This window comes from Centrocercus urophasianus, unplaced genomic scaffold, assembly GCF_019232065.1.
Source record: "Centrocercus urophasianus isolate 14NV4802_14NV808 unplaced genomic scaffold, USGS_Curo_1.0 seq_38, whole genome shotgun sequence".
Classification (NCBI taxonomy): domain Eukaryota; kingdom Metazoa; phylum Chordata; class Aves; order Galliformes; family Phasianidae; genus Centrocercus; species Centrocercus urophasianus.
The window spans coordinates 5,240,829-5,268,109 of NW_024884955.1; the positions used below are offsets into that span (position 1 = coordinate 5,240,829).

Genomic DNA, 27,281 nt, shown 5'->3' on the forward strand with positions numbered 1-27,281 from the left:
AGCACCTCGCGCTCCCTTCTCTTGGCATTCTTTAAAAAATGAAATGAAATGAAATGAAATGAAATGAAATGAAATGAAATGAAATAAAATAAAATAAAAAATAAAACAGCGCGATCTCAGGCGCTACGGAGGCAGAACGGCTCCGGCTCCGCTCCCGGGCTCCCTCTCCCGGCTGAACGAGAAGCGGGCAGCGCCTGCAGCGACCTTCGTGTTAGTGGAGCGATGGATCGGGGAGCGCCCGAAGGAGAGCTGCGGAGCCGGGGAAGGTGCTGAGCGCCCCGATGTGCTCGGCGCAGAGCAGGGCAGGCGGAGGTGCGGCCTCGTGGCGGCTGCAGCTCCTCGCTGACAGCTCCGCTCTCTGGGCACGGCGGCGCGGAGGGGAACGTTCTGCCCCGGAGGGCGGCGGGGGCGACCCCGAGCTGCCGAACCCCAGCACGCGGCTTCCGCACGCGGGGCTGCGGGCCGGGGTACCGCGCAGCGCCGGTATGCGCGGTGTGCGCGGTGGGTGCGATGTGCGCGCAGCGCGGCGGGGCGGGGCGGGGCGGCGCTTCCTGGCAGCCGTTCTGGTTCCGGGCCGCCGCTGCCTGGAGACGGAGCTGCCGCGCGGGGCCGCTCCGGTACGGCCGGGACTGGGGCCGCGGCGATGCCGCTGGGCGGGGGCTGCGGATCGGAGGGGAGCGAGGCGGGGGAGCGGGGCCGGGCGGGCCGCAGAGCCGCCTGAGTGCGGGCGGGGGCCAGGCCCCGAGCCGGCAGGTGAGCGCTCCGGAGGCCTGTGCCCGCCGCTCGGACGGGTGCCGGCCCTGAGCGAACGGCGCTCGGGGATGGAACCGCCTTGTTCCGCTCCCGGCCCGGGCGGCAGGAGGCGCGCCGCGCTCCGGACTTTCTCATCTCGCCCTCCTCCCCTCGTTGCTGGGTTTAGGAGCATCCCGTTCGTTTGGCTGTGGTTTCCAGTTGGACGCTGTCGGAAGTACGTGTTAAGACAAGCCCTGCGCCGTGCAGCAAAGCCGTGTAAATCTCGTGCAACTTGTATTCTTGTTTAACTCCTGTGTTTGGCTGGGTGGCACCCAGGGGCGCTCCGTACCTGCTGTGCGGGATAAGGAGATCAGAGACACTGCGCTTCCAAACGCCAGGAACAGAATGGCAGTGCCCGAACTGCTCTGGGCTCTAGAGCCGGTTCCTCGGCAGGGACACGGCACATCCCAAATGCATACGTGACAAAGGTCTCCTCCGGCTCAAACGGTTCTTTATGCAGTAGCGGTCTGTCAGATTGCTTGTCACTTGTGAGCTTCCTTTTTCACAGATTGCTGCCACGTGATGTCAGGGGACAGCGACTGCACGAGGACGAGTCCATCCGCGGGGTCTCTGTCAGAGGCCGAGCTGCTGCCGGATCGGCCGAAGTATGTTTGCTCGCTGTCTCCTGATCTCGTTACCAAAGCCCGGGAGGAGCTCCAAGAGAAACCCGAATGGCGGCTCCGAGACGTGCAGGCGCTCCGAGACATGGTGTGCAAAGACTACCCCTCCCTGGGGACCTGCCTGGAAGATGCCTTTTTGCTCAGGTTCCTCAGAGCCAGGAAATTCGATTACGACCGAGCGCTCCAGCTCCTGGTGAATTACCACAGCTGTCGGAGGAGCTGGCCTGAGGTCTTCAACAACTTGAAGCCTTCTGCAATAAAGCCTGTCCTGGAGTCTGGTTTTGTCACTGTGCTGCCCCACCGGGACCCAGAGGGACGCCACGTTGTCTGCATCCGTCCAGGTACTGACATGCATGAGTAGCTTCTCTAACCCCAAGGCGTTTCTGGGCCCCAAATCCGTGTCCTGCTTTCCTGTGAGCACTGGCTAATTAGGCAGAGTGTGTAGGTGCTCTCTGAAATTGGAACAGCCAGCTTGTGCAGGAACTTTTGTCATTAGCCAATGTTATACCGGTTCCTTTTCCTGTCTCAGCAATAACTGCAGTTGAGTAAAAACCAAAACGCAGTGCAGTGGGCTGATGAAACGTTAGGTGATGCCAGAAGAATTACTGGCTAGTAACTCAGAATAAGACAGGGCTGCTGGCTTGCAGTGAGAAGCTTGTAATTTGCTGTGATAATAAGTGGAGAGGAGCCTGTGACTTTGACTCCATTGTAAACAAGCAGAGGTTTCGATGTGCTTTTGGCACTGCCAGGCTTGCTGTAAGTTTGACTTCATTCGTTCTCCTCTTTTCCATTTACCTGCTTTCTTTCTGAGCTGAAGCTGCTTCAGTCAGCTGTGCTGGGTGGAGATCGGGGTTCCTATAACCACTGCTTTGCTCCTTGCAGTGACACAAGTGGCCATTGACCTCTTGCTTAAGAAAAGCGGCTCTGAACTAGCACTGTGCTATTAAAGACTTGTAAAGTCCAGAAAAATAGAAAATCAGTTTTTGGAATGTGTATTGTTAGCTTATATTTACTTTTTGACTTACCATCCATGTCTTGTAACCTCAGACAGATGGACACCCAGTAATTATCCGATTACTGAGAACATTCGTGCCATATACTTAACGTTAGAAAAACTCATTCAGTCCGAAGAGACCCAGGTGAATGGAATTGTAATCCTGGCAGACTACAAAGGAGTCAGCTTATCTAAGGCGTCTCATTTTGGTCCTTTTGTAGCCAAAAAAGTGATTGGAATTCTTCAGGTAAGACCTGAACCGGTGGGAAAATAAGTTTGCTCATTGTAAATGAAAGCTTCTGTGTCTAAAAGAGTTCTTGACTGTGTTACCAGAAACTTTAGCACCTTGGATTTTACTGGGAGAGTTAAGACATGACCCTGCCCCAGCAGTTTCTTAGAGCTTTCCAGCTTCCCTTCATGTTTTGACTTCTGCATCCCTAAAATTAATTTGCATTAGAGTTGGAACAGAAGAGGGCAGTGCTGCATGTTAGCAATGAGGAACAGAGCCACTCAGTTTGGCCTAGCAGAGGAAAGCCTTTTGCCTGAATGCTGAGGAACAGCTGTTGGTATGCAGGTGGTTTGTGCTTAAAGATGGCTCTTCCAGCCACAGTGGAGCATGACATTCAGTGCTGGGTGAGTGCATGCCCAAAACCTGCTGCAGAAGGGGATTTTTGACTGAGCGTGATTTGAGGAGGATTTCCATCCAGTCCCTGGCAGAGGAAAGGCTTCTTCAGCACAGAGGGTGGCAGGAGAGACTGCAATAAAAAGATCTCAACTGCATGTTTGGAAGGAAAGCAACAGAGAGCAATTTAGAGCAAGAGTGTGAGCACAGGGAGAGTTGTACCAAATAGGAAGGTGAAAGCATCAAGGTGGTAGGAGGTTCTGACGAGTTTTGTTCACATTCAGCTCTGTTAGCTGAAGGACTGAGATAAGGAAAACTAGGAAGGGTTTGGGTCCTCATCGCTTTTACTCTGGTCTGAGCTGGTTCTGTTCTTTGCTGCATCTGTAAGGGAATAAGGAAGGACAGGGGGAAATAGGAGTTTATGGAGATGAAACTAGCAAGGCTTTGAATGTCGTTATAAGAAGTCACGTAGTCCTTTAATTAAGATCTAAATTATCATTAAACTGAGCCCACATTTAACTTGCACACATAGAGCGGTGGGTGTCCCCTTATTTTAGAGGAAGAGCAGAGGCGAAGGCCAGAAGCTGTGGCCTGAATAAACACATTGCATCAGCCTTGCTGTGCAGCATCTCCAGAAGGAGCCAATTCACTGCTCCCAGCACGGCGTGCTCCCTCCTGAGGAGTTGGGATCGTTGCTCTGTAACTGCATCCTCAGCAGGGCTGGGAACACCCCAAGGACAGTGACTACCCAGGCTTATTTTCCAGGGGAGATGAACAGCGTAGGGGATGAAGATCTACTGGCAGCAGTACATTTCCCAGTGCAAGGGCACTGTGCAGTTTTCTCATCCCTTGGCTTCATGCCCACAGCTCTCGTTCTGCTCCCTGTGAGAAGGTGCATTTCTGTCTCCACAATGGTTTATGTTTTTATCTCATGGGAGTTTGGAAACCGGGGGGTTGTGCTGGCAGGCAGCCTCAGGACATTTAAAGAAAGAGGAAAATAACAAATGTTTTTTAAACTGCGCTATAAAAATCTTCTTTACCCTTCAGGATGGATTTCCCATTCGAATAAAAGCTGTTAACATAATTAATGAACCTCGTATATTCAAAGGCATTTTTGCCATCATCAAGCCTTTTCTGAAGGAAAAGATAGCAAACCGGGTAAGGATTTGTGTCATTTTAACATTAATGCTGATGTTTGTAAGTTCCTTGCTCAGCCCCTGCAAGTAAAACCTGTTGAAGAACGTTGGTGCCATTTACTTGATTGAACTGGCTTTGAAGAATTTGATACTGGTCTAAGAATAAGGATGCTTTGTGTATGTTCAGGACTGGACTCCATCCCTGGGGTTGCATTATCCTGGCGAGTAATGCTGTGTGTTTATAAGGTGGTGTCACAGGGAGGTGTTGTCCTCCCCTTGCTTTTCTCCCTTACCCAAGTGTCCAGCACAGCCCTGGGTGGGTGCTGTACGACTGGATGTAGCAAAGGATGATGCCCTCTCCGTGAAGGAAAATACTGTCAGTCCCACCAATGAACTTGAGGATTAGTTGAACCTGGAATGTCTGCAGAGACTGACACGTCTCAAGGCTTTCTTGCTGGGCTTTATGCTGCACTGGACTTGGTTTATTCTCACAAGTGTGTCTAACAGCATCTGCCCACTGCTGTATGCTGACACTTGCACACAAAGCCACCCCTTCTAAAATTTGCTCTTTAATTCAAAGCAAGCTCTTTGACTGATAGTAATATGCCACAAAGTATTTGATATGCATTAATAAAATAATTTTTGGCTTTCTTTTTTAGTTTTTTCTTCATGGCTCTGACCTGAATTCTCTTCATCAAAACATTCCTCCAGTGATTCTCCCTGAAGAATACGGGGGTACTGCAGGGAAGCTGGACATCTCAGCATGGAACGAGCTGCTGCTGGCCTCCGAAGAGGATTTCCTGCATGACTTCTCACAGCTGGTTCTCCCGTGTGACAGCTCTCCCCATGACATGCTAGTGAGCGGGGATGCTGATGAAAAGCAGTGTGATGATTCCTTGCGAGGCATGAAACCCCAGCTCTACTACTGCTACTAAGAGGTGAAGGGAAGCTTTATAGCAGTAAAGACCTCTTCTGTTCTCGTAAGTGATGTTGTGAACTCTGCCTTACTCCTAAACCTGCAGTTTAGGAACAGACTGCTGAGGCACTTTACACTGTAGAACCAAAGGAAGTTGAAGAAGGCACAGTGGGGGCAGGGCAGAGTTTGCAGAGGATAATGGGAAAGAGCATACAGTTACCAAGTTATATAGAATTCCTACAGCTAGTCAGCCTCTGGGGAAGGTGCAGACTTGCCAGTGTCTTCTAATTATCAAAACAGAAATGCAGGATGGTAAGTTTTGATAGTTTCTTCTCCCCACCCCAGTTAAAAGTGGCCATTTGCTAGCTTTATGGTTGTCCATTCCCTTCTCCTTCTGAAAGCACCCATAATCCAAGAAAAACAGCTGTCAGTTGCTTCTGAACCCTGTGAAATGTAGTTCTGTCAGTGGAGATTGCTTAAAACCATAAGCATTTGACTTGGCCTGTCCCCTATCATTGGGTGCAGATTGTGAGCTGGCATTTCTGGAATATCTGAATGAATATTTGGCTCAAATTAACATAGAAAGCTTTCTTATCTATGAATAGCAGTATGGGAATTCTCGGAAACTTTCTCACAGAAAGAAATTAACTATTAAGACAGCAATATAACAGGATAAACAGAAGCAATCTTCATTTTCAGAAGACAGTGAATTTCTCAGATCAGGTAACGAGACTTTTGATTAAATACAAGTTCAGATACTGAGGTTTGGGAACCCAATGCGAAAAACTGTCACCCACCTTTCCACGTTGTCAGTTGTTCTTTTCTGCAGCTGGTTGCAATGAGAAAGTTGGTAAGTAACTCACACCGAATTTGTGAGGCAGCTTTGTAGCAGCTGGCATGATGTAAGGAGCCAACATTCCCGTAGGAAAGCAAGGTGCTTCTTAAACTTGCTATGTTGGACAGGATTTGAATTTAACTCTTTGTGAAACCAAACGCAGACAGGCTATTTGAAAGCACATTCTTAAATTTTCTGGTATTGTAGCATTTTCTTATTTTATTTTTTTTACTGTGCCTGTCTGCACTTTTGTGAAATGTTACAACTCCGGTTTCTGCTTTGTTGATCTCTTCTGTCTTCAGTTGTCATGTTCTTGTATGAAGATAGACTTGAATCTCATCTCTGTAATGTTTACCCATAACTTGTATGCCTGTGCTTAAAGGTCCTCGTCTAGAAACAGAGCTAAGACTCCAGTGTCACATCAGGGTAAAGTATCCTACATTTTAGTCACCTGTTCCCACTCCCTAAGTTCCATCTGTGTAAGTGGTCTAGAATTAGAACTTAACTGTCAGCACACTCTTTGCACACGTTCTTCTGCACTGCAGAGGTGTAGAGATGGGTAACCTCACTACAAACAAGAAAGCACACCCAATTATTTCAAGGTGAAATATTTCACTGCTTGGTGAAAAAGAACATCCCTTCTACCAGGGGACTTAGCTGTAGAGCACTTCCTCTGGCTGAAATCCTCATGCAGTGCCAAGTGTGACCTAAGCACCAACTGTGTTTCTGTGAATGTAAAAAAAAACCTGCTATCTTGAGAATTTCAGACATTCGTTTTTCAAAGTGCCAAATTCTGTCTTGAATGTCTTCTTCCCTCTCAGACCCCCCTGCAGCATGACTGCATTTCCAGAAACCTCCTGTGCCACCGCAGTCATGGCTTGCTGACCTGGCAACAGATGTCATCCAGAATCTTGGAGGTGCCAAATGCCAGACCTCTCATCTAAGCACTATAAAAGCAGATCAGGATTTGAGAAAGGGTGAGCAATGAGGCTTATTCCTCAGTGGCAGTCCAGAATTTCAGTATGAGTAAGGAACTCATCACTCGACCTGCTTTAGAAGATAGAAAGAAATTCATTTTCCTCATTTATAGCATTTTTTCCCTACCTTTATAGTCTTACTCCTCTTTGAGGGTTGTGACCTTAAGCATAGGTTTAAAAAAAACCAAACGCTTCCTGCTACATAAAGTAAAGAAGTACTGCTAGGAACTTTCTCTTCACTTTTGACCAAAATGAGGTGCATGTTTTGCAGAGATTTGATTTGATTTAGACCTTAGTATGCAGGCCATGACTTCAAAAACTAAGTGGCTGCCCACACTGTTTACCTGACAGAACATAGAGGTCGGTCTGGTCTTTATAGCCTTTGAATGCCTCTTAATTCCAGCCACAATATACAACCAAATAAACTGTTTTGACAGCTCTGTTAGAAAAGCTATTTTGATCCACTTATTTAAATACCGGAGAAGGAAGCTGAATGTTCAGAATTCAGTGTAATACCCATCACATGAAAAAAGGGGCAGTCAGCAGAAGGCTGCACCTGAGGAACCTTTAAAGGAACCAATCCCTTTTCAGGCTCATATATTCTCTTGCATGGTCAGTAAAACAAACCCATCTCACTTACCCCTTCTCTCCTGTGCTTACAGAAAAACTAAATTGTTTCTTTTAATCTTTAACCTAATAGAAAATGATACGTTATCCAAGCTGAAAACAGCTTGTGTTACACCTCCAAAACTTCTTAAAGCTGCACCCTCTATGTCACGATACATCACTTCAACCACACTTACCTGTACCAAGCCTTTAACTATTCCTTCTAGATCTGTTCTTCCTTGGCTTTAGAACTTACTTAAGCTGTCTCTCTACCCCTTTCTAGGTTTGAAGCCAGTGCTCAGGTAGCACAGCTGTTTTACATGCACCTGACTACAAAGCTGAGAGCATTCTTTAAGCTTTAGCACTTGCCAGCAAACAAAAAAGTTCTGTTCTCAATATTTATTGTGTCAGAGTTGGAAAATAATCACTTGCTTTAACTGTATAGTCTCCTTATCTGCAGGTTAAGAGAACAGGTAGGAAAAGCTGTTTAATTTAGAGGGTTTGATTCCTCTTCTCCCTGCCCACTTCACAGCACTAGAACTGATCTGACATCTTATTCTACTTGACAGAACCTTGTTTTCAGAGGTTACATGCCTCTGGAAAGCCATCCCTGCCAGCCCAACACATGACAAATTCAAACTACTCAAACTGTATGGGGTAGCCATGGCTTTCAGCATGATGTAGGACAAGAGTTAGCTGCATACTGTACATAAAGATACTTGAATTTATACTCTTGCAATGGGTATTAGAAACCCTGAGGTATTTTCAGGACAGGGGTTGATGTTTTGGTTGTTCTTGTTTTTGTTAAATGTCATTTTGGCATGAATTAATCACAGTGTTATTCCAACTGGTAATTTTGCCTTTTGTTGTATGTGGGCCTAGAGGTGGTGGATGGTTAAGTGTGCACATTATTTTGACAAAATCTTATTTTTATATTGCATTTTATAAAAATGGAGTGGTCAAAATATGTAATTTTATGATGCATGACTGGGTGATTAAATACATTACTGTAACAGCTGCTAATTTGGTACTTTCCATACAGTTGCCTTGTGTCATTTTGGGGTATTTTACTGCAAGAGGGAGTTAAGTGTACATTGCCATTCCACACTAAAACATGGCTGCAACCAAGCATAACTGCAGGACTATTACATTGCAAGAGGAGTTGCTTTTTACTGCAGAACTAAATTTTTGCTTGAATGATAACAGAGGAATTTCAAGGAACAGGATGTGACGTTCAGGAAAGTTGCAGAGAAGATGCAGGTTGTTTCAAAAGAAATACATTGTGATTTACTGCTTACATGGAGAAAGTGTCCAGTCACATCCCCATGGTGACTGCAGCAGCCAATTAACATTTTAATCATGTAAATAACACTTTGCCTTAGAGAATAACTGCCTCAATCCTTAACACTTCTCAACAGAGCTGGGCGAGTTCCAGTAGTTAGTCCATTTTATTCAAATGAGTTTACAGTGCAAATACCATAGTGCCAATAATAATCATTTCATAGACACTTTTAAAAGCATATTAGGGAAGTGAAAATTAATTAGAAGCTCTGTTTTTCCACCATAATCATAGAGTTGTTTAAGCTAGTCTTACACTTACTGCTTAATATTTGGCAAACATACTACCAAAGAAGTTACCATAGAAATTGCCTCTTAGAAGGGGCAAGCTTGTGCTTAAAGGAATTAGAGTTAACAGCTTTCCAGCCTGAAAGGTTGGTTGTTTTGGTGGGGAATGAGGGATTTCTGCCACACCATAGGAAGGTAAGTATCATTTGAAAAAGCTGCTTTAAATAAACGTGTGTAGTGGAATGTAGAAATTAAATGGTGTGGCTCACACTTCAAGGAAGAAGTGTTAGCAGCAGTGCACTATTGTGAACATAGTTTGTTCTTTAAAATATATTACTTCATATTTAGATAAATTGTATTTTGTTTAATACTAAGGTTGGGGCTACTGGACATAAATTTTCTTTTGTGCCTTGACAGCACAGCAGTAGTGAGCTTCATAAATGCAGTAATAAGATAACTATGACTTAAGGTTAAAATAGAGGGGTAACTGAGAATTTTGATCCTGCAACAAGCATTGTGCAATACTTAACTGTGCATCCACCCACATGTTAATATTGACATAAGACAGTATTTGCCTTAATAACTAAAGCAATACATGAACATTCTGGCTTTAAGCAAAGAATTCCCCGCTCCCGTAGGCCCAGACAGATGCAGCTATTTAACTGAAGTTCCTGTTAGTAAGGACAAGGGGAGCCACCAGGGTCCAAAGGTAGAGAAGGAGGCAAACCCAGCTGGAGGTTATCTTCACCCACACGGCTGGCCACTTACTTGTCATTGTTTTAAAATCCGCATCAGGGCTGAAAAGCAAAGAAATAAGCGATTAGATTTAGAAGATGCTTTCCTCCATTCCTTCTACTTCTCAAATCAAGTTGAAATTCAGAGGACTCCTGGACACTCCACTACCAGGGCCTTTGTGCCAGACTGGTGGGACAACCAGCAGTTTCCCCATGGCTCCTCGGGCCTTTTGCTCTCTATTCCACTTCCAAACAAGATCGGCTTGCACACGTTGATGTGCTGTTCTTAAAAGAAGTCTTCCAGAGAGCTGCGCAATAGACTCCTGCTAGCTGCTGCTCCACAAGCATATTTGTTAATTTACACACTGCTGCAGTTGTGAGAAAAGCTATTGTAAGCTGCAAAAGCTGAGGGGATGTGCAAGCATTCCCAGCAGATCTGGGAAACACCTCTTTAAGCAGCGTGTCCCTGTGCAGCTTTCCCAGGCTGGCAGAGCCAGTAGGTTTGGCTTATGGCTGGCCTGAGACAGGCATCCCAGGAGACCCCTTTTCTTACATGTAGATTATCCTACATGGATCCTTCCTGCTGCCTGCATTGCAGCTTGGTAAGCACACTTAACACCTTTGCAGAAGAGGCGCCCCTCTAGGAGTGCACTGATTTTTTGTCTTTACGCAGGTTTTTTTTACATCCTTAATTCAGCAACTCAAAAATGACAAGCCACAACTAATGCAACTGGCGTAGGGACAGCACCTTCAACAGCCTGTCAGGAGTAGCCTGAGCAGGAGCTCCCATCCTCCTAGAAATGCTGGCACTGGCACGCAGCTTATCAATTTCTGTCTTGCTCTTACCTGTACCAGTTTGTGAGTGTCATCATGATGTACAGAGAGGCAAGAAAGAGCATGAAGTGAAAGAAGGCATAGTTGTACTGGACACCATCTTTTTCATTATCCACGACACGGCGCACTTCTCCTTCCTCTGCAGCCCCGCTGCCTGTTCCCCCAGCCTCCTCCAGAATGGCACTGTCACTTGCAGACAGGGTCAGTTTGTTCACTTGGCTGTTACTTGAAGAGCGAATACTGCAGTGTGACCCAAAGAAAAACATGGTCAACAACTCCCTTTTCAAGTAGCTACGTTTGCTAATGAAACAAGAAGAGGATCACAGTGAAAGTCAGAACTAGCAAATGACATTGGTGAAGTCCATCTGAAAACCACAAAGATGCTCCTTACATCTGAGCTTTTGTGAACAAAAAACAAAAAACAAAAAAACAACAACAAAACACAACCATACAGCAGTTCTAGCCCAGGCCTTGCATATTTTGCTGTGTTACTGGAGTTGGCTCTAACAAAGCTTATGGTCATCCACAAAACAGAATGCAGTTTTATTAGTTGTATTTGGCCTGAGACCACAGCATATGAACAAAAGCAGGTATTTTTGCTGGGCCACTGTCAAATGAGAAAGACAGACAAAGCCCAATTGTTTACTATTTGATAGCAGTGCAGATCCTACCTGGAATACAGGAGGCAGAAGACAAATATAACCAATCCAACAATACTCTGGGCATCCCACCACTGCAGGGACTTGGGTGGAGCTGGAGTAGCAGGTATGACAGTGGTGTTTGCTGGAGCAATTGTAGGTGTAGCTATCTGAGTAATGATGTTCAGCAGACTTGGGTTACAGTTCCGTTCTGAAAGGAATTTTGAGGCAAATTAAGACTAGATGAGCTTCAACAGCTTCAGTGAAGGCAGAAGGTTACAAGTCACCGTTCCCTTTAACTGCTCATCTCTGATTCCCCTTAGGTAACATCAGCACGCGATGTTTTCTCCTTCTTGTGAGTTAAGCAATGCGTTGTTATTTAAATAAATCAGCATGTCCGATTTATTTCCTTTCTCTTCACAAAAACACCAGTTTAGTTCCAGAAAGAGATAAGCTGACATTTTCATAGTTAAGGTAGCTTTACTTTTTCATTAGATTTTATCTAGGCAGAAGATCAGCAGTCCTCATGCAGTGATCTGCACTGAGTCACACCAATGATTTCACACCCATATGTTACTCAGAACAAATCCATGCTTACCAGGCTCGTTGGACATGGCTGACCAAGTGAGATACATGGTGTAAAAGGTAATGATAGAGGACTGGAGGAGGCCAGATCGAGGCTGATATTCCTGTTGAAAGACAAGCCAACGTGAAAAGGGCAGCTGCCACTGTAGGTAAATGAATGCCTATGAATTTCAGTTTTCAGAAATGCATTGGGCTTCATACTGTTTAAAAAACAGGAGTAATAAAACTTACAATAGTATAATTCACACAGCAAGCAACTCAAACACAGCAGGACTAAAGAAACCAAACCCAGATCTTCTGTGCTCAAGACTCAGCTACAGATTTTTCCTGAGTTAACCCCAACTTGCTTAACAGTTTCGTGGATATGAATCTAGTATGCAATTTGGAGCTGCCAGTTCAGAATCAAGTAACATGAAAGCTTCCTACTGATATTAAACTCTCACACGATTATGAAGCTGGAGCATTACAGTAATAAATTCCGTTCTTATGTTACTTTTTCCATTATGGGCTCTTTGTTCTGCCAGAACCTTCACCACCAGAGCCATGCCAGCAGGGACACCCACGGAAACCTCAAAACAATGTTAGCAAAAAAAAACAACAACAAAAAAAGCCTATCTTCAGGAAATGCATCACTACAGAATGCATCTGTCTCAGAGCTTTTCTTTTTTTTAATCTTTATTCCTTAAATATCCCCAGCTAGCATTGTTATGGCAGCCAAGCATTACAATTCTGCCTGGCTGCGTTGGTATGACACCCTTCTTACTTTCTTGCATTGTATACCAGAATAAAATAAAGAAAAACAGTACCTGAACTTTTGGAAGGATGGAAACAATAGATACAGCAATGCACAGGATCATATTAAAGCTTATGAAGAATTTGTTCTCAGTGCAATCCTCAGGTGTTGTATAGAAAACATAAAAGAGCACAACGAAAACCACTGACAAGCCATAGAACAAGCTTGTACAGGACAGCAGAGCTGAAGGGGGAAAAATAACTATTAGAATAAGGACATAAAGCTTTAACAGAGCAGCTAGGGCGATTTAAAGGCTAACTACCAGTGTAAAGGGACCATTCCCCTTCCTCACGTCCAAACCTGATTAAGAAAGCTAGACTAGCAGAAGGCATTTTTATTAAACGTGGCCAGATGCCTGCTTTGGTTCTCTGGGCAGTGTGGCTCAGAGAAAAGCCAATGCTTTCATCAGGGGAACAAGATCTGTTTTCCAGATGCAATTCAGCTGGTCACAAGCCAGAGCACCCAAAAGGACAGCACTTTCTGCACACTTTCCATGGGCTGAAGGCCACTGTTTACATTTTCATTCTTGTGTATTTTTGAGATGAAGCTAGAAAATGCTTTTACAGCATTGACATCTATGAACAAAGAACCACAACTATTAGCATTAATTTCAGTAGAGAAGTTAGCAACGTGCCAAGGCACAGTGCTGTACTGCAGCCACTATCACTGACATAACTGGCCTTCTGAGTCAACAAGGTGATAAAAGAAAGTTAGAACTGAAGAGAACCAGGCTGCTAGCTCTGCACTCACACTGCAGACTGGACAAGTTGAGCACTGTTTATTATGGCTGTCAGAGCTGCTAGTCACAAGCCTAGAATATTTTGCATTTTATTTAATGAGAAAAAGGCCACTCTGGTTATAAGTTCCAAATGTTTACAGCAGTGACTCATGAAGGCTGTACAGTATCATACTGGGATATGTTTGCAAAGTAGTACGTGATATTCTGCAGACTTCTGGCCAGCCAAAACAAATCCCCGCCAGTTTAAGATTCCTACCTGCATACCAACACTTAGAATTTCCCTCCTCCATCCTCCCAACCCAGCTCTCATTCCAGGAGTGAGCAAAGTCCACAAGAAACACCAACTGGATCAGAATGAAGCAGAAGGCTCCACAAACACCAATAGCAAACCAGGCTAGAAAAAAGGAGTAACAAAACAAGCTTCATTGTCATTATTTACATGCTAAGCCAGGAAAAGGGATAAAAGCTACTTCTACTCCAGACAATTAAAAAAAAACCCCAAAACTATATACTAACTGTTATTCACAGTTCAGAAGCACGCAAGGAGACTGCTATTTCATGCATGACTCCAGTAGCTGAGGAGCATGGAAATGTTTAGCCCAAGGCGTTGAATGAATTTAAGATCTAACACGAGACCTGTTTGTGTACACTGTAAAGCCACATTTATCTGAGGCTCAGCAACTCTCTTGAGGTTCCCATAATGTGGCCAGACAGTAAAAATATCCTGCAGAGATTATTCAGAGACTCTGGGGCATTATTTTGCATTAATCACAGTCAGCATTCTGAGATGCCTCCAATCAGAACCGCATCAGAAGTCTCTTCCCAGAAGCTGACATAACAGAGTATTGAATTAGTGATACATAGCACCTATGCACTTGGAAGAGATTGTTCCTTGCCATTAATTCAGTTGATCACCATAACATTATTAAGAAGTAGGATAGAATCTGTGTTTTCTACAAGGTAACTTCCACTGTCACAACTAGAGCCCAGGAAGTCTGTGACAAAGTTTGGGTTTACTAAACAGAATTTTATGATTTTGATTTAACTGTACCTCTTGTGAAAGGCCCTTCAGGAATGTAAAATGCTCCGACCATGATGCCCACAATGGCAGCTATTTTGAAGAACCAGAACCTTTAGAAGAAGAAAGTTAAAAGCATGGGTATTACTCTGCATACGACATTCAAGTTTTACAAGATCTGCAAGCAGCCCACTGTGCACAGATGAATGCCTAAGAAATAAAGCAAGAAGTTTTGTGTAGTGGGATTAGAAGTTCACTAAATTGGGAAAAAAAAGGGTAAACGCAGCCGTTGCACCTGGGGCAACAGGAAGGGCTGGGAGCCCTCAGCCTAAAGGGCTGCAGACTTCAGGCCAGCCAGAAGTCTGCATAGCAGCTCCTGCTCCAAGCAAATAGACATGAGTCAGCAGCACATCCTCAATGGGAGGAAGGCTAATTGTGTACCATTAAATTTGGAGAAGGGAAAAGCAAGATCTAATTATCGCGTTCAACAGTCTAAAGAATGGTGTTAAGGCTTTGCACTGCATGCAGACTCTCTGATTGAGTCAGACTGGCCCAGAGAACGACCCAACAAATGCCAGACAGCACAAGGAAGGGGATACATAAAAAAAATAAACAGTATCCAGCATCTCTGCTGAAACACAGAGATAATGATCACCTCCTTTTCGTGTCAGCAGTGATGTTTAGCTTCCCATTACACTGATTAAGTTACACAAACAGGAAGCCTTTTAAAAGACTTAAGTATTACTCTTTATTCAGTTCCAAGGAAACTTCAAACCACTAACATATACTGAAACAATTTCTTTGTTGAGCACAATGACAAACTTGAGAAGAGAAGTAGAGGAAAGAAGTTAGAAGACCAGATGGCCAGCTTACAGACATACCCATTGTGCACTGCAGCTCTTGGATCATTACTTGTTTTCACAGCTATCATGAGCAGAGAGAAGACAAAGAAAAACACTGCCATGGCAAAGCTGATTCGGTAGACAGCTCTGTATCCAACAAACACATCACAGCTGACAAAGCCATTCAGATGTGGGATCCGAGTGTGAAGCCCCTCATCACAAAATCCAGGTACCTGAGGAAATGAGCAAAGACAAATTTAGCTGTGAACTCACTTCTGTATTTGCAATCACATTCTTTAAGCATTCTAACAACTATGGTTCCCAGTCAGCTCTCCTCTAGAAAATCTGTTAACAAAAAACCTTCTGCTCAGCCAGCCTGCACAGACCTCACGGCCATTTTTCTTTCTCTCCAGGTCACCACTGCAAGCATTCAAAGCATTCAGAAAGATTAAGGTGGAAAGCTACAGATGTTGGCAGTGATGTCTGAGAAGCGTCAGGCCTGGTTGAGTTTCAGTTTCATAAATCAAGGGACTCTCCCAGGTCATCTGGATGCTGTGGCTCCTTTGTGTTCCACTCCAAGTAAAACCAATCAACAGCCATTTGCACAAGCTCCAGATACGCAACAGTAAACAAGAGATTTTCTCCTCCATACCTTTTTCAGCTGTTCCTCCATCCCTGGTGCCAGCATAATGCAGGCAACAGCCGTGCTAAGGAGGAGGAGAAGGGCATAGATGAGGCGCGTCACGGTGGAGTTCTTGCTGTTGGGACAGCATCGGCACAGCAGGCAGGAGGCACCGCCGCACAGACAGGGAATCTGAAGAAACACAAAGCTCTCTCTGAAGCTGAAAGCGCTGCCTGGGGGCTGAGGTCAGCTGCGCAACCACAAGCGGACGGGAACAGCCCAGCTGCGAGCTCGGAGCTGCTCTCAGTCAGCGCCACTCGCAATTGGGTCACGCTCGGTCCGCAGTTATGAGCGACCCCGTGTTTGGCACGGCCCCACACGACACGACCCGGGCTCCCTCTGCCCCACAGCCCTGCGGTTCGCTACCTCCCGGCATCCGCTCCACGCCAGGGAGCAAAATCCTGACCGCGGTCCCTGACAAGGCCGGACCTCCACCCACCAGACCCACCCCGCAAATCCTCTTCACCTCGAGGCCCCCGCAGCCATAGCGTGCTGGTGAGGGGAGGAAAACCGATCGGAATGAAGCGGGGTTGAGCAGCCCCGCCGCCACTCACCCAGCTGGCCAAGGAGCAAACCCCCAGCACCGCCCCCATGGCGCCGCCGCCGCCGCCACCACCGGGCCCGCCGGCCACTTCCTGCTTCCGCCCTCAGCCCCGGGCGTCAGGTGACCGTCCCCTGCTCCCCCGCCTCCGCTCATTGGCTACGCTCTCTATGCCGCCCACCAATACGAAGGCAGGATGGAACCGCGGACGGAAGGATCGGAACGGAAGCAAGGCGCTGACTGGTTGAAAAGCTTAAGTAGTGAGCGGTTCTATTAACAAAATAACCAATGAGAGAGACTGATCGCTGTGAGGGCGGTGATTGGCATTTCTCGTAGCCATTCAGTTCCTCTCTCTCCCTGAGGCCCACAGGGGGCGCTCCGGCTCGCCGTGGTTACCATGGCAGTCGCCATGGCGGCGGGCCTGCGGCTGTGCCCCCCCTTTGGGCGCTGGGTCTGGGCTGGGTCCTCTGGGAAAAACAGCCTGGCGTGGGAGCAAACCGAATGGCTGAGAGGTGGCTGTGAGGGCGTAACAGCGGGAGGGTGACAAAAGTTGACTCTCAAGCTTAGGAAAGCGCTCAGGAAGTCCTTAATTAGCGTCAGCGTTGCGAAATGGCGGAGGTCGGGGTTGGGAGCAAGCAGTCGGGCTGCAGCCGGGCTGCAGGATGTGTGTGATCCCAGCTGCTGCACATCGCTAAGCCTGCTTCCATCTCCGTGACAAAGAGTTAGGATGACAGCTTCATTGCCACCCGAAACGCCAAGGCAGAAAGCAGGCAGTAAAACTGACGCTTGCTTTCCACAGCGGCTCTAAGGCTTGGAGCATTGTGTTAGCAGAACCATCCTCCTGTCAGCCTCGCTCGCTGATGAAAGGGCACAGGCTTCTTTCAGAAAGAGATCATGCTGTAAATCACTGAAATTGTGCTTCCTTCAGATCGTACCGAGCCTTTTGGTTAACACATCGTCCCTTCTGGGTGCAGCAGGTGGATGTGTAAGAAGGCTTTTACCACATCCCTGGTATTTCACTGTCTGTGCACATGAATGTATGCATAATAAAGGCCAAAATTCTGTGTTCCCAGCAATCTTGGATAGATCGTTTCATAAGTGCATTACCAGGACAGGGATGAAGCTTGGCTAAATCCTGAGGCTTATACTGTTTTCTTTACAGGAAATACCTGTCCAGCAGAGTTGTTAAGTGCAGTGAGATCTTCCACTGGATTGTGCAAAGAAAAGACAAAGAGTACAGGTAGAAGGCTTTCTCCTTGGGCTGTCAGCGTAACGTTTCCAAGTGCTCATTTCACCTCCCCCCATAAATACTCCTCTGATTCTGTGTAACATCATCTCAAAGCACACACTTCCAAAAGGCGATAAGGATGAAGTCAGCCTGGTTGCTGTCAGCTATGGGAACGAGACAGGACATGGCAGGAGGTTATCCTCATTTTACAAAAATACCCCGCTCTGCTGCATTAATCACTTCTGACAGCAGAATGAAGAATAAGAATTAGAATTCCTTACATGTGTTATATCTCATTAATACCTATATATTTGTTGTTTGAAGTACCTAGAATTTTTTTTTCCTCCAAATTAGGTGGTATTTAAAGCTACTGTGTCAGATAGAATCATTTGAAAATACTTCTCTGCAGTTCTTTGTGCAGCTGAGCTAATAGGAGAATGTCACTCAAGCTTGTGCGTTAGTGCTATTCTTGTTAATCTCAAGGGTCTCCCTTTCATGATAACAAAAATTCCGAACTTTCCCTGGTGCTCCTTGGAGTATTCAAGGGTTCCTGCTCTTCATGGGATGTGTTTTTGCAAGCAACAGATCCAGCTTATAATTAAATGATCCTTTGAATGTCCAGAATCTGTCAGGCAGTGTTTAACTAAGTGAACTGAAATTAGAATGTCTGGGTCAAGTCATCTGTATGATTTTAAAAGAGATGTGTGCAATCTATGTTTTTGCAGTAGTGGTGCTTTGACCTGGATAGAGGCTCAAATGTCTTCCTGCATACTGGACTGCATAAACTTCAGAGTTTTAAGGTATTGGTGTCAGCTTTCTAATAAAACCTACCTAACTATTGCACTTCTGTGAAGTGTTTAGCTTTAAACAGTGCTTTTAATTGTGCTTTTAACTGTGACTGGATCTTCAGGGCACTAAGGGTTTCAGATTTTTTTTTTGTGGGGAACTGTTTTTGCCGCTCTTTAGTTCAGACTTTGGGTTGAGCTATATTCCACAGCACAGACCTTAAACTGCACTTCCGAAGTAGCCATCAAAGTCCCTCATCTCTGAGAAAGTCAGCGTTTAGACAACAGTGCAGCACCGTCATGGCTGAAACCACTTGCAGTTGTCAGTCTTTACTTGGATAGAGTTAATAGTTCTACAAAGTCATTACATTCTAGCAGGGTAGAAAGTCCTCCCAAGTATAAATATTATGCAGTTTATGGAGCTCTGAGACCACTTTCGATGGGGCATGCTCTTATCACACACCACTGATGCAGGTACATATTCATCACTAACACACAAAGGCCATCAAGTGTTACTTGCTGCAGTTGCCCCTGCAGTGGGAGACCAGCAAATTCAACCTAGTCCACCCTATTGAGCTTTCAAATATGCAGGCTTCTTTTCTCCTCAGTCATTTGCTCATGATTTTATAGTTTTCATCTTCTCTTGACTGAATGCACTGTGACTGCATTAACACCTGCCTCTGCTCTTCTTAGACTATTTTCCTATCATGTCATGGACACATGAGTCATCTTATTTGTGATCCGCCGAGCTGAGTGAGAGCCATAGTAACGCTGTGTGCTTCAAGGCCATTAGTAACGCTGCTAAAACTTGCATAATATCTTCTTCTGTGTCTAAATCCCTAAGAGACTGAGTAACTGTTTTCTTTTTCACCCGAACTGACTATGCGACTGTATGAGTCATTCCCGTTACGATAGAGGAATTGTAATCTCTGTGCCTTTCCAGTTTTCTTTGGCCAGCAATTTATTTTATAGGACACCTCTGTTCAATCTCTCTGTTCCAAACCCCTATATGTCCCCAGAAATATGACTTTGGTTCTTTTCAGATCATGTGCTTTGGTTTGGAAACTACTGAAAGTTATTGGTAAAACAGATGGAGAAATGTTCATCTTTATCCAGTGATATTACTGAGCTATTTCATTACTTGTGGAAGCATTAGTGAAACTTAAATATATTGAGAAGCATTTAAATGACAGCAACAATAAAAAAAAAGAAAGGTTATAGTAATTATTAAACATATATATATACATGCTGGAGGGAGTATTTTGTACAAAAGATCTGCAGCGACAGCTGTGAATGAACCATGAGAAGGACTAGCAACAGATGGCTGGTAAAAAGGAGGACGGAGTGAAAGGTGTCCTTTTGTAATGAATGAACATGATATCCCTGCAAGCAGCACGGGATGTTGCCCTTTGGGGAACAGGATCTTGCACAGAAGGGCTGTTGCAGCTTTGCAAGCCCTCTGGGGCAGCTAGAGCCCTGCTCTGACACTGCTGCTAGCAGCTGTCCCAGGAGGAGCCTTGCAGCAGAGAGCAGCTGCTGGAGCTGGGCTCGTGTCCCATCCCTGCAAGTGACACTGTGTTAGCACAGAGCCAGGTGTCAGCTCCCTGCTCCTAGCAGGGCTGAGCTGGGCTTGGTTTTGCTGGTAGAGCACCTCGAGCTGTGCAGGGCATCAAAGGTCCTGCTTTTAAGTAGCCACTTCAAAAGTGGATGGACACGAAACAAGTTGATCTCCTACTTGAGCACTGTGCACATGGGCTTACCAACATTGCCTGATTTATTGCTTCAAATATTTTTTTTATTTTTCCTCTCCTGATATATATTTTTCATTAGACCAAGACTTCCCTCTCTCTGTGATCCCATCTCCCACATGAAGCCCACACTGAAGTCCAGCTGGGCAGCCCTATTGGGTCAGCGATCACCGTGGCACAACATCCAGTGAAACAGCAGGGGCAGGAAAAGTCAGGAATCACAAAAAACAGCGATGAGCTGTGCAGCTTCAGGAGAGCCACAGGACCATGCGAGGCAGTAAGTGAGAAAGAGGCAAATCCCAGCACCATGCCTGCTCATTTTCCCAGGGAGGGAATGCAGAGCCCAAATGAGCGGCTGCTGCTGGGGCATTACTTGGGGCACAGCCTCACAGTGTGAGCAGCTGTGCAGTGGGGCTGGGAGGCAGCAGCATGCAGAAGCACACAGCCTGACCAGGGCTGTCCTCAGCACGGTCTGAACTGACTTAACCACCCGAGTGTTGCCTTTAAAGTCGGATGAGTGCCTGACCCAGTCTCTTCTCACAATAAAGAGCAGTGTGGGATCGTGCTGGCCACAGATATTTCTTTTAGCTGGTGTTTGCCTTCCTTCTCCACTGTTTCCCACACCAGTGATTCTGCTTTTCAAGATGAAGTTCTGAAACCGGCGAGATGTTGCTTTATCATCAGTCTTCCACATCATGTGAATCCTCCCAGAATACCAGCTGACATTTCAGAGGTTGCATTTTTGCATTTGAGCCAGGACGCAGTTAGCACGTAACAGTGGCTTCTTATGTTGGTGTTGTACTTTTAATTTTTTTTTTAAGAAGAGAAAAAAGTTCCTTCCTCTTGAGTCTCCAGCAGAGACCGTTTCTCCTTGGGGAAGGAGTTCACATGATCATATAGATGCGTCAGATAAAATCCCTTCCCACGTTTGATATTTGCTAAGTTGAATGATTGTTATTCCAAGCCAATAGCTGGAATGGCTGTGATTTAACATCCAAAGCTTTTCTTTTTTTTCCTTTGGTTCACAAGCATTAAAGAAATGAAGTGCAAAAATGAAATCCTTCAGCTTGGACTCATTAAGCAAACACCACTCTAGCTACGCAAATATTTCTCCCTGTTTGTTTGTTTAAAGCTGGCCAAGAGTCAGGCTGTGAGTTCCAGAAATACTTTCAAGATAACAGAAACGGGCATCCGAATCTAAAAGGAATTCTGTATTTAGAAATTCTGGAATACTACAAGGGGGTGGCTGTGCTGCTAACGATTTTCTGATTGCTCTGAATCTCCGTGGCTTTGGAAAGTGAGTCATGACATCCTTCTTTATATAAATGTTTTTCCCATCGTAGATGATTTTACAAAATATATACCCTAAGGGGATCTAATAACACAATACCCATCTCTAGTCACGCTGTTGCTTTCAATAGGGCTTTGCTTGAGAGAGGCTAAATCAAGCCATTTCCCACGGGCAGCACTGGGCACGAGCTGTCAAGGCTCAGCACTCATGGAGCCCACGTGCACTCGGTGCAGAAGCAGCACCCAGCCTAATGCTTGGCACAGCAGGAACCGAGTGGTGTACGTTGGTTTATCAAGGCAGCCCTGGCCTCCTGCTGCAGAGCATGCTTGGGAGCACCAGGCCTTCACTAGAAGTTCACATCAGTTCCAGCTCACAGGGTGAGTTACTGCAGCATTCAGTGGACATAGAAAGCAAGAGCAAGGCACCTTGCAGGTCTTGGTTTCCACTGGCATTTCAGTGTCAGAATGGTGTTCCTCTGATATAAGTAGTAGCTCAGTTCCAAATTTACTGTTCTTGAGAGGTAATGGGAGAAGATTTTTTTTTTGTCAGACTCCAATGAATTGCTTAAAATGTTTGGTAATACAACTCTATTTATTACCATGTTTTTAGGGACTCGTGGAAAGTCCTGTGCCTTGACAGCCAGCAATGCAGCTCTCCACAGCTGTTTGTCCAAAGATGTATTTGAGATTGGTTTAACTCTTAACTTCATGCAGCAGCCATCAAAGCGAAACAGAAGTGGATGTGCTGCTGTCAGTGTGGATGTGGAGTTCTCTGTGGTTGTGGTGATCTCTGCTCATTATCTGCAGGGACTGAAATTTGGTTTCTTTTTTATGCTTAGGAGCCAGAGAAAGCTAAGATATTGCTTAACTGAAGAGCCATTGTTTACTGTTAATAAAATTGACACATTCCGTATGGCGCAGACATGCTATCTTGGCACCAGTAACAGGAGGAATTATTCTGCCTGGCTTGCAGTCTTTATCGTAAAAAGACAGTAATTAGCCAGCTTGGAACTAAATGAACCCAACTGAAAAAGCTGATTGATGAGGAATGACTCCTGACTGCTTCCTAAACACATGTGGTTTGGATGCCATCACTGACAGCGCTGATGCCAGCACCAGGTCGTGGCTCCTGCTGGGCAGTACCCAAAGCTAGTAGTGTTCAATGGCTTGATCTCTGGTGGAGTCCCAGCTTGAAGGGGTGATGAACAAACAGTGATAAGCACACTGTAAACCCTGCCAAAGTGACCCATTTACATGACAAAGTTGGTATGTTGCAAATTATGATAAATCTAGAGCATGCAAGCCACTCCACATTAATTCTTGGGGTAAAGATTGTGCAGTGGCTTACTTCAGATTAGGAATTACTTTGCATGAGGTTCCTCCATACAGCGTGGCTATCAGTCAGTGTGTGATAACTCCCTTTATAGCCCCCATACACCAAATTCTCCACATATGCAGGTCTTTGGGCCAGGCTGTCATCGTGTAGCAAGCTGTCATTCCCAGGGCCAGAAAGATCACATACAGCTTCCTGCAGCTTTTCCATATCAAGTTCATGAAGTCTCTAATCTTGTATTTTAAATATATCTAGTAAACCACAAATTGTTGGTTCTGTTGTTTTGTTGTTGTTCTTTTGTCCCTTTCTGCAAATGAAGCATGGGATCTGTTATTCCATTCACCTTTTTCCTCAGCACGGCACAATTTTTCATTAGCCAGTGATGGAACAGTTTGCAAACTTGCTTGTGGCTTCTGCATCCAGATCAGGAGCAGTGCGTGCAGAGCTGCTGCGCAGCTGAGGATGAACTTCCCATGGCGATGAAGAGGCACAAAGGAATGTTTCTGAGTGCCCAGCTGCCTGCATTCTTGTTCAGCTCATTCCTTAAAGACTGCTGAGATGTGATTGTATTAGTAATGATATGTTACAGTGCCTCGAGGCCTGGATAAATAACTAATGAGGCATCTTAGTCAAAATAAAAAAGATTTTCCCTCCTGGTTCCTCTGTTTGAACACTCATTTCTGCAGGAAGGCATGCAGTGCCACTGGAAAGCACACACCTCCTGTCCAAACACCACGATGCCTGCAGGTTGCCATAGCAATGAGGAGAGCTGAGGCCACTTGGGGCTGTAATTCTGCAATGCACGCAGCAGTGAGGTGCCACATCCCCGTGCTCAGCAAAGTCAGGCTCCAGCAGCCACATGCAGCCTGGGAAGGGTGTCTCACAGACACTGAGCCTGTTGTGCAGGCTGCATCCCTGAATGTGCCTTCACAGCATGGCCAAATAGTTCCAGATAACACCATGGCTGTCACACCTGTGGACTGCAACATACCTGGCCAGTCACAAATGGAGATATGGCTTGAGAAAGTTGGTGTCTATTTAAACATCATTGCTAGACTATACTTGCAATGGACAGTCTAAATAAAGATACGGAATGCTTTATCAGGCCAAGTTTTACAAAGCAGAAAACCACTACTTGAGAGTTGGCACAAAGGGAAATGATTCAATCCCCAGAAGCGAGTGACAGCTGGGAACTGCATGAAAACAGCAAATGCCGTGCCCAGAAAGCTGTAGTCCTGCATAAAAGTGAAGACTTCACCCCACTGGAAGAAAAAAAAAACCAAACAAACAAACAGCCCAACTCTGGGAGAGGGAAAGGATCTGAAACAGATACAGCAAATATACCCAGAGCTGATGGTAAGGAACCAGAAGATGCATTTTCTCCTAAAAGTGCAGCATCCTTGTAAGACTAGAAGAAATACCTGTGCATCATATTTAGTTACAACATTAAGACGGTAACAATGTTTAGAATTTTTCCTCTCTCTCTTCATACCACATGCTTAAAAGATGACATTGCACAGACAGAATATTTTGTTCCCTGTCCAGAACATGGAGCCCTCTTGGAGCAAATCGCAGGGACACTGCGCCTGCTGCTCTCAGCCCTGGCGGCCTCCAAAGGAGCTAATCCCACCCTGCCCGAGGGCAGGGGATGCTCAGGACACCGGAATGGCTTTGCTTGTGAAAGCATCCAGCCCCTGCACCCCTTCTCCATTGGACAGAATGCAGGGACCTGCAGCAGCAGGGCAGGAGGCTGAAAGGGGCGATGTGGGTGCACAGGGCAAAGCCTGAGGTCTGCAGCCCTTTGCCTCACAACGGGACCAGCCAGCACCCCGTTCTGAGCCCTGCAACAAAACCACGTGAAAGCACAAGTAAGGATCAAAACATTTACAGGCCTTCTGCACATCTGAAGCAGGAATCCTCGTCTGGCTGCCTAACACCATGAAACGATGTGATGATTGGGCACCTTTAGCAAGTCTTGTTCAGAGCTGGCAGAGATGACTTCTCCCCTATTAGCACCCCCCTTTCTCCAGAAGCTAGAAGTGCAGGTGCCAACCCAGCCTACTGCCTGTGCTCATCCAGCTGTCCCATGCAGCAGGAACAGAGGGACAAAAGGAAGGGACACCTGCTTCCCATGCAGTAACACCTGGGCCAGATACAACGGTTGTTTTTAGCCCTTTTTGTGTACCCACACAAAATGAGCCCTATTTAATACTTGCATGTTTCCCTCTCCTTTCACTGCTATCCACTCCAATCACAAACAAGAAGGCTTTGGCCAGGGGGATGACTTTCTGGTGAAGCATGTGCTGGATGCATGACCTTTGTGGGTTTATACTGAAGAAGGTTCTGGATACTTTTAGACAAACAAATCCCTTAGCAAGCAGGATTGATGCTTGTTTTGTAGTCCGCTACAGCTGCCATGGTTTCTCCTGCTAGTAGCAGGTAAAGTGCTTCTTCTATCGAGCATATGGGGGAGACTGCAATGAGCTGTGGGAACCTCGTGGGTAAAACATGGTATGGGATGGTGCTATCACTGCATGGTCTGACTTTGAGACCTACTTGTATTTGTTGCTGCTGCAAAGAGGTTACCAGCCAGTGACTTATTTTGCAAGAGCCTTTGGTTGGAAGGAATTCTGCAGAAATGAGTGGTTCAAGGCTCCCGGCCAAGATTTGCTTTCTGCAAAGGCTTTTAAACAAACTTTGGAGACTGGGGGGAAAAAAAAAAAAAAAAGTTTTTTTTTTTTTTTTCAAAAAAAAATAATTTCCTAGGAGGAAAAAAGTAATCTGGGGCTGTGGGTCCAATCTGTCCCATTGGGGTGAGCCCTCAGAGGAGCCTGGCTCAGCGGGCAGAGATAACGTTCTGCAGTGGCTGGGAAGGCTGAGAGCAGCTCATGAAGTGAAATTGCCCAGAAGCACTGCACAGCCTCTCACTTTGCACTGCAAAGCTTTATCATCTCTGCACAGATTACTGGAGCCAAAAATAGCTGCAGCTCAAAGAAAACAGTTTTTGAGCACGCTTCGCCCTGCTGGCATGGCAGCCCCCCGTCCAGCCACGCTGCCCAGCACCGGCCTGAGCTCCAGGTCCTGGGGGAGCTGCGCTAATGAGCTTGGCCTCGTTAAGGCTTTTCTGAGTCCCACTTCTTGATGATGAACCTTTCTGGGTTAACAACTTCTATAACAACAAAATTGGTCTGAACGTGGATAACTCACTGAGACACAGCAACACCCAGTCGCCTTAATCTACTGCAAAGTGTCCTTTCTGTGGCAGTGAAAAGAGAGCTTGGCACTGATTCTGCTTTACCTGACAGTGTCTCTTCTTCTCATGACTCTAAGTGCAAGATGTCACTGGATGGCTTGAAACATCTGCACTTGCCTGAGGGAGCCCAGCAGACTGTTGGAATATGCCTTGCATTTTTCAGTCCAATGTTTATTTACAGCGTTTGTTTTTGGGGGTGGAAGTCTTGAAAAAATCAGTGCACATTTTTTCCATGTCTAACTTGTGCCATTCCGCATTTCCTGGCGATCTCGATGACATCAAGTGACACAGACAGCTCAGCACCTGGGAAACGCCACGGAAAGCTGTGCTTGCACAAGGAGGCTCAGCCATGCAAGAGGAGCGCGGCAGCAACACTGCCTGAGGAGGGACACCAGGCTCAGGCTGCAAAATGGTCAGGCGAGAAGCAGGTCAGAGCCTCCTGCAATGACAGCTTGGTGCATGCGTCTGCAACTCCCTGGGCAGACTTTGTGTTGATGGCTTTCCTCACTGGGACATGCAGAGCGTGACCAGCACCGCATTGCTGTTCTGGGGATTGTTTTTTTCTATGTAAGAATCCTCAGGTATGCTCTCAGTTCATCCTGGACCTGCCCTATGGGATTTCTCTTTGTCCCATCCTGGCAGCTGTCCCATGGACAATTGCTTGCTCCTCACTGCAGTGCAGTGGACAGGTACCCACATGGCATCACAGTCCCATCCCTTCTTAGTGCCATCTCCATCCCACCCCAGTGCAGAGTCTCAAAGAGCCAAAAATATGAAATTACTGCAATTCTGCACAGGCCAGCAGCACCAGTACAACAGAGCAAAGCCAAACACTCCCCTGTGCAAAGGCAATGCCATTAATGCCAGCCCAGGACCATGCAGAGTGGCACAGCATAAAGCAGCTGGATGCAGCAAGAAGCTCAGCCAAGATGAGCAGGTAAATCAGCTGGACTAAAAGCCATAGGAAAGTACAGAAAGCCTACAAAAGGCTGGTTGAGCCTTCAGGTGAGTCTGCTCAACCCTATAGTGCAGTCTGCCATCCAGAGCGGGCCATGCCAGGCAGCTCTTACTGCAGTGGGCATCTCAGGGTGTCTGATGCCAAAGTCTCTGGTATCTTGTACGAAGGACAAGAGATGGGAGACCTTCAGCCAGGAGCTGGAGTAGATTTCCAGAT

At 46.0% G+C, this 27,281-nt stretch overlaps 2 protein-coding genes and 1 long non-coding RNA gene across 4 annotated transcripts; 2 read left to right on the forward strand and 1 right to left on the reverse strand.

Moving 5' to 3' along the window:
- Nucleotides 1-566: 566 nt before the first annotated feature.
- On the forward strand, nt 567-8,533 carry TTPAL (alpha tocopherol transfer protein like). 2 transcript variants are annotated; one of them, XM_042832328.1, is made up of 5 exons: nt 567-617; nt 1,301-1,753; nt 2,460-2,653; nt 4,076-4,186; nt 4,824-8,533. In XM_042832328.1, the coding sequence occupies exons 2-5, from the start codon at nt 1,315-1,317 to the stop codon at nt 5,097-5,099; spliced, it is 1,020 nt and encodes a 339-aa protein (XP_042688262.1). In that variant the 5' UTR covers nt 567-617; nt 1,301-1,314; the 3' UTR covers nt 5,100-8,533. The 2 variants fall into 2 exon arrangements, with proteins under 2 accessions (XP_042688262.1, XP_042688261.1); XM_042832327.1 differs by lacking the exon at nt 567-617 and adding an exon at nt 830-967.
- Nucleotides 8,534-8,927: 394 nt separating this feature from the next.
- Nucleotides 8,928-16,562, reverse strand: SERINC3 (serine incorporator 3). The gene is made up of 10 exons (XM_042832326.1): nt 16,484-16,562; nt 15,900-16,061; nt 15,287-15,480; nt 14,439-14,518; nt 13,644-13,781; nt 12,662-12,831; nt 11,869-11,959; nt 11,304-11,481; nt 10,645-10,872; nt 8,928-9,861 (listed from the first exon to the last, which is right to left on the reverse strand). Exons 1-10 carry the CDS (start codon nt 16,520-16,522, stop codon nt 9,723-9,725), a joined length of 1,419 nt encoding a protein of 472 aa, XP_042688260.1. The 5' UTR covers nt 16,523-16,562; the 3' UTR covers nt 8,928-9,722.
- Nucleotides 16,563-16,879: 317 nt separating this feature from the next.
- LOC122167742 lies at nt 16,880-23,615 on the forward strand. The gene is made up of 4 exons (XR_006171083.1): nt 16,880-16,982; nt 17,633-17,710; nt 18,424-18,498; nt 20,314-23,615. It is a non-coding gene; the product is annotated as an uncharacterized LOC122167742 (long non-coding RNA).
- The last annotated feature ends 3,666 nt before the right edge of the window (nt 23,616-27,281 follow it).

Coding starts and splice junctions, on each gene's coding strand:
- TTPAL (XM_042832328.1), top strand. CDS start 1,315: ATGTCAGGGGACAGCGACTGCACGAGGACGAGTCCATCCGCGGGGTCT. Junction 1,754..2,459: donor CGTTGTCTGCATCCGTCCAG/GTACTGACATGC, acceptor TTGTAACCTCAG/ACAGATGGACACCCAGTAAT. Junction 4,187..4,823: donor AGGAAAAGATAGCAAACCGG/GTAAGGATTTGT, acceptor TTTCTTTTTTAG/TTTTTTCTTCATGGCTCTGA.
- SERINC3 (XM_042832326.1), bottom strand. CDS start 16,522: ATGGGGGCGGTGCTGGGGGTTTGCTCCTTGGCCAGCTGG. Junction 13,782..14,438: donor TGAAGGGCCTTTCACAAGAG/GTACAGTTAAAT, acceptor CCTTTTTTCTAG/CCTGGTTTGCTATTGGTGTT. Junction 9,862..10,644: donor ACACTCACAAACTGGTACAG/GTAAGAGCAAGA, acceptor TTTGCTTTTCAG/CCCTGATGCGGATTTTAAAA.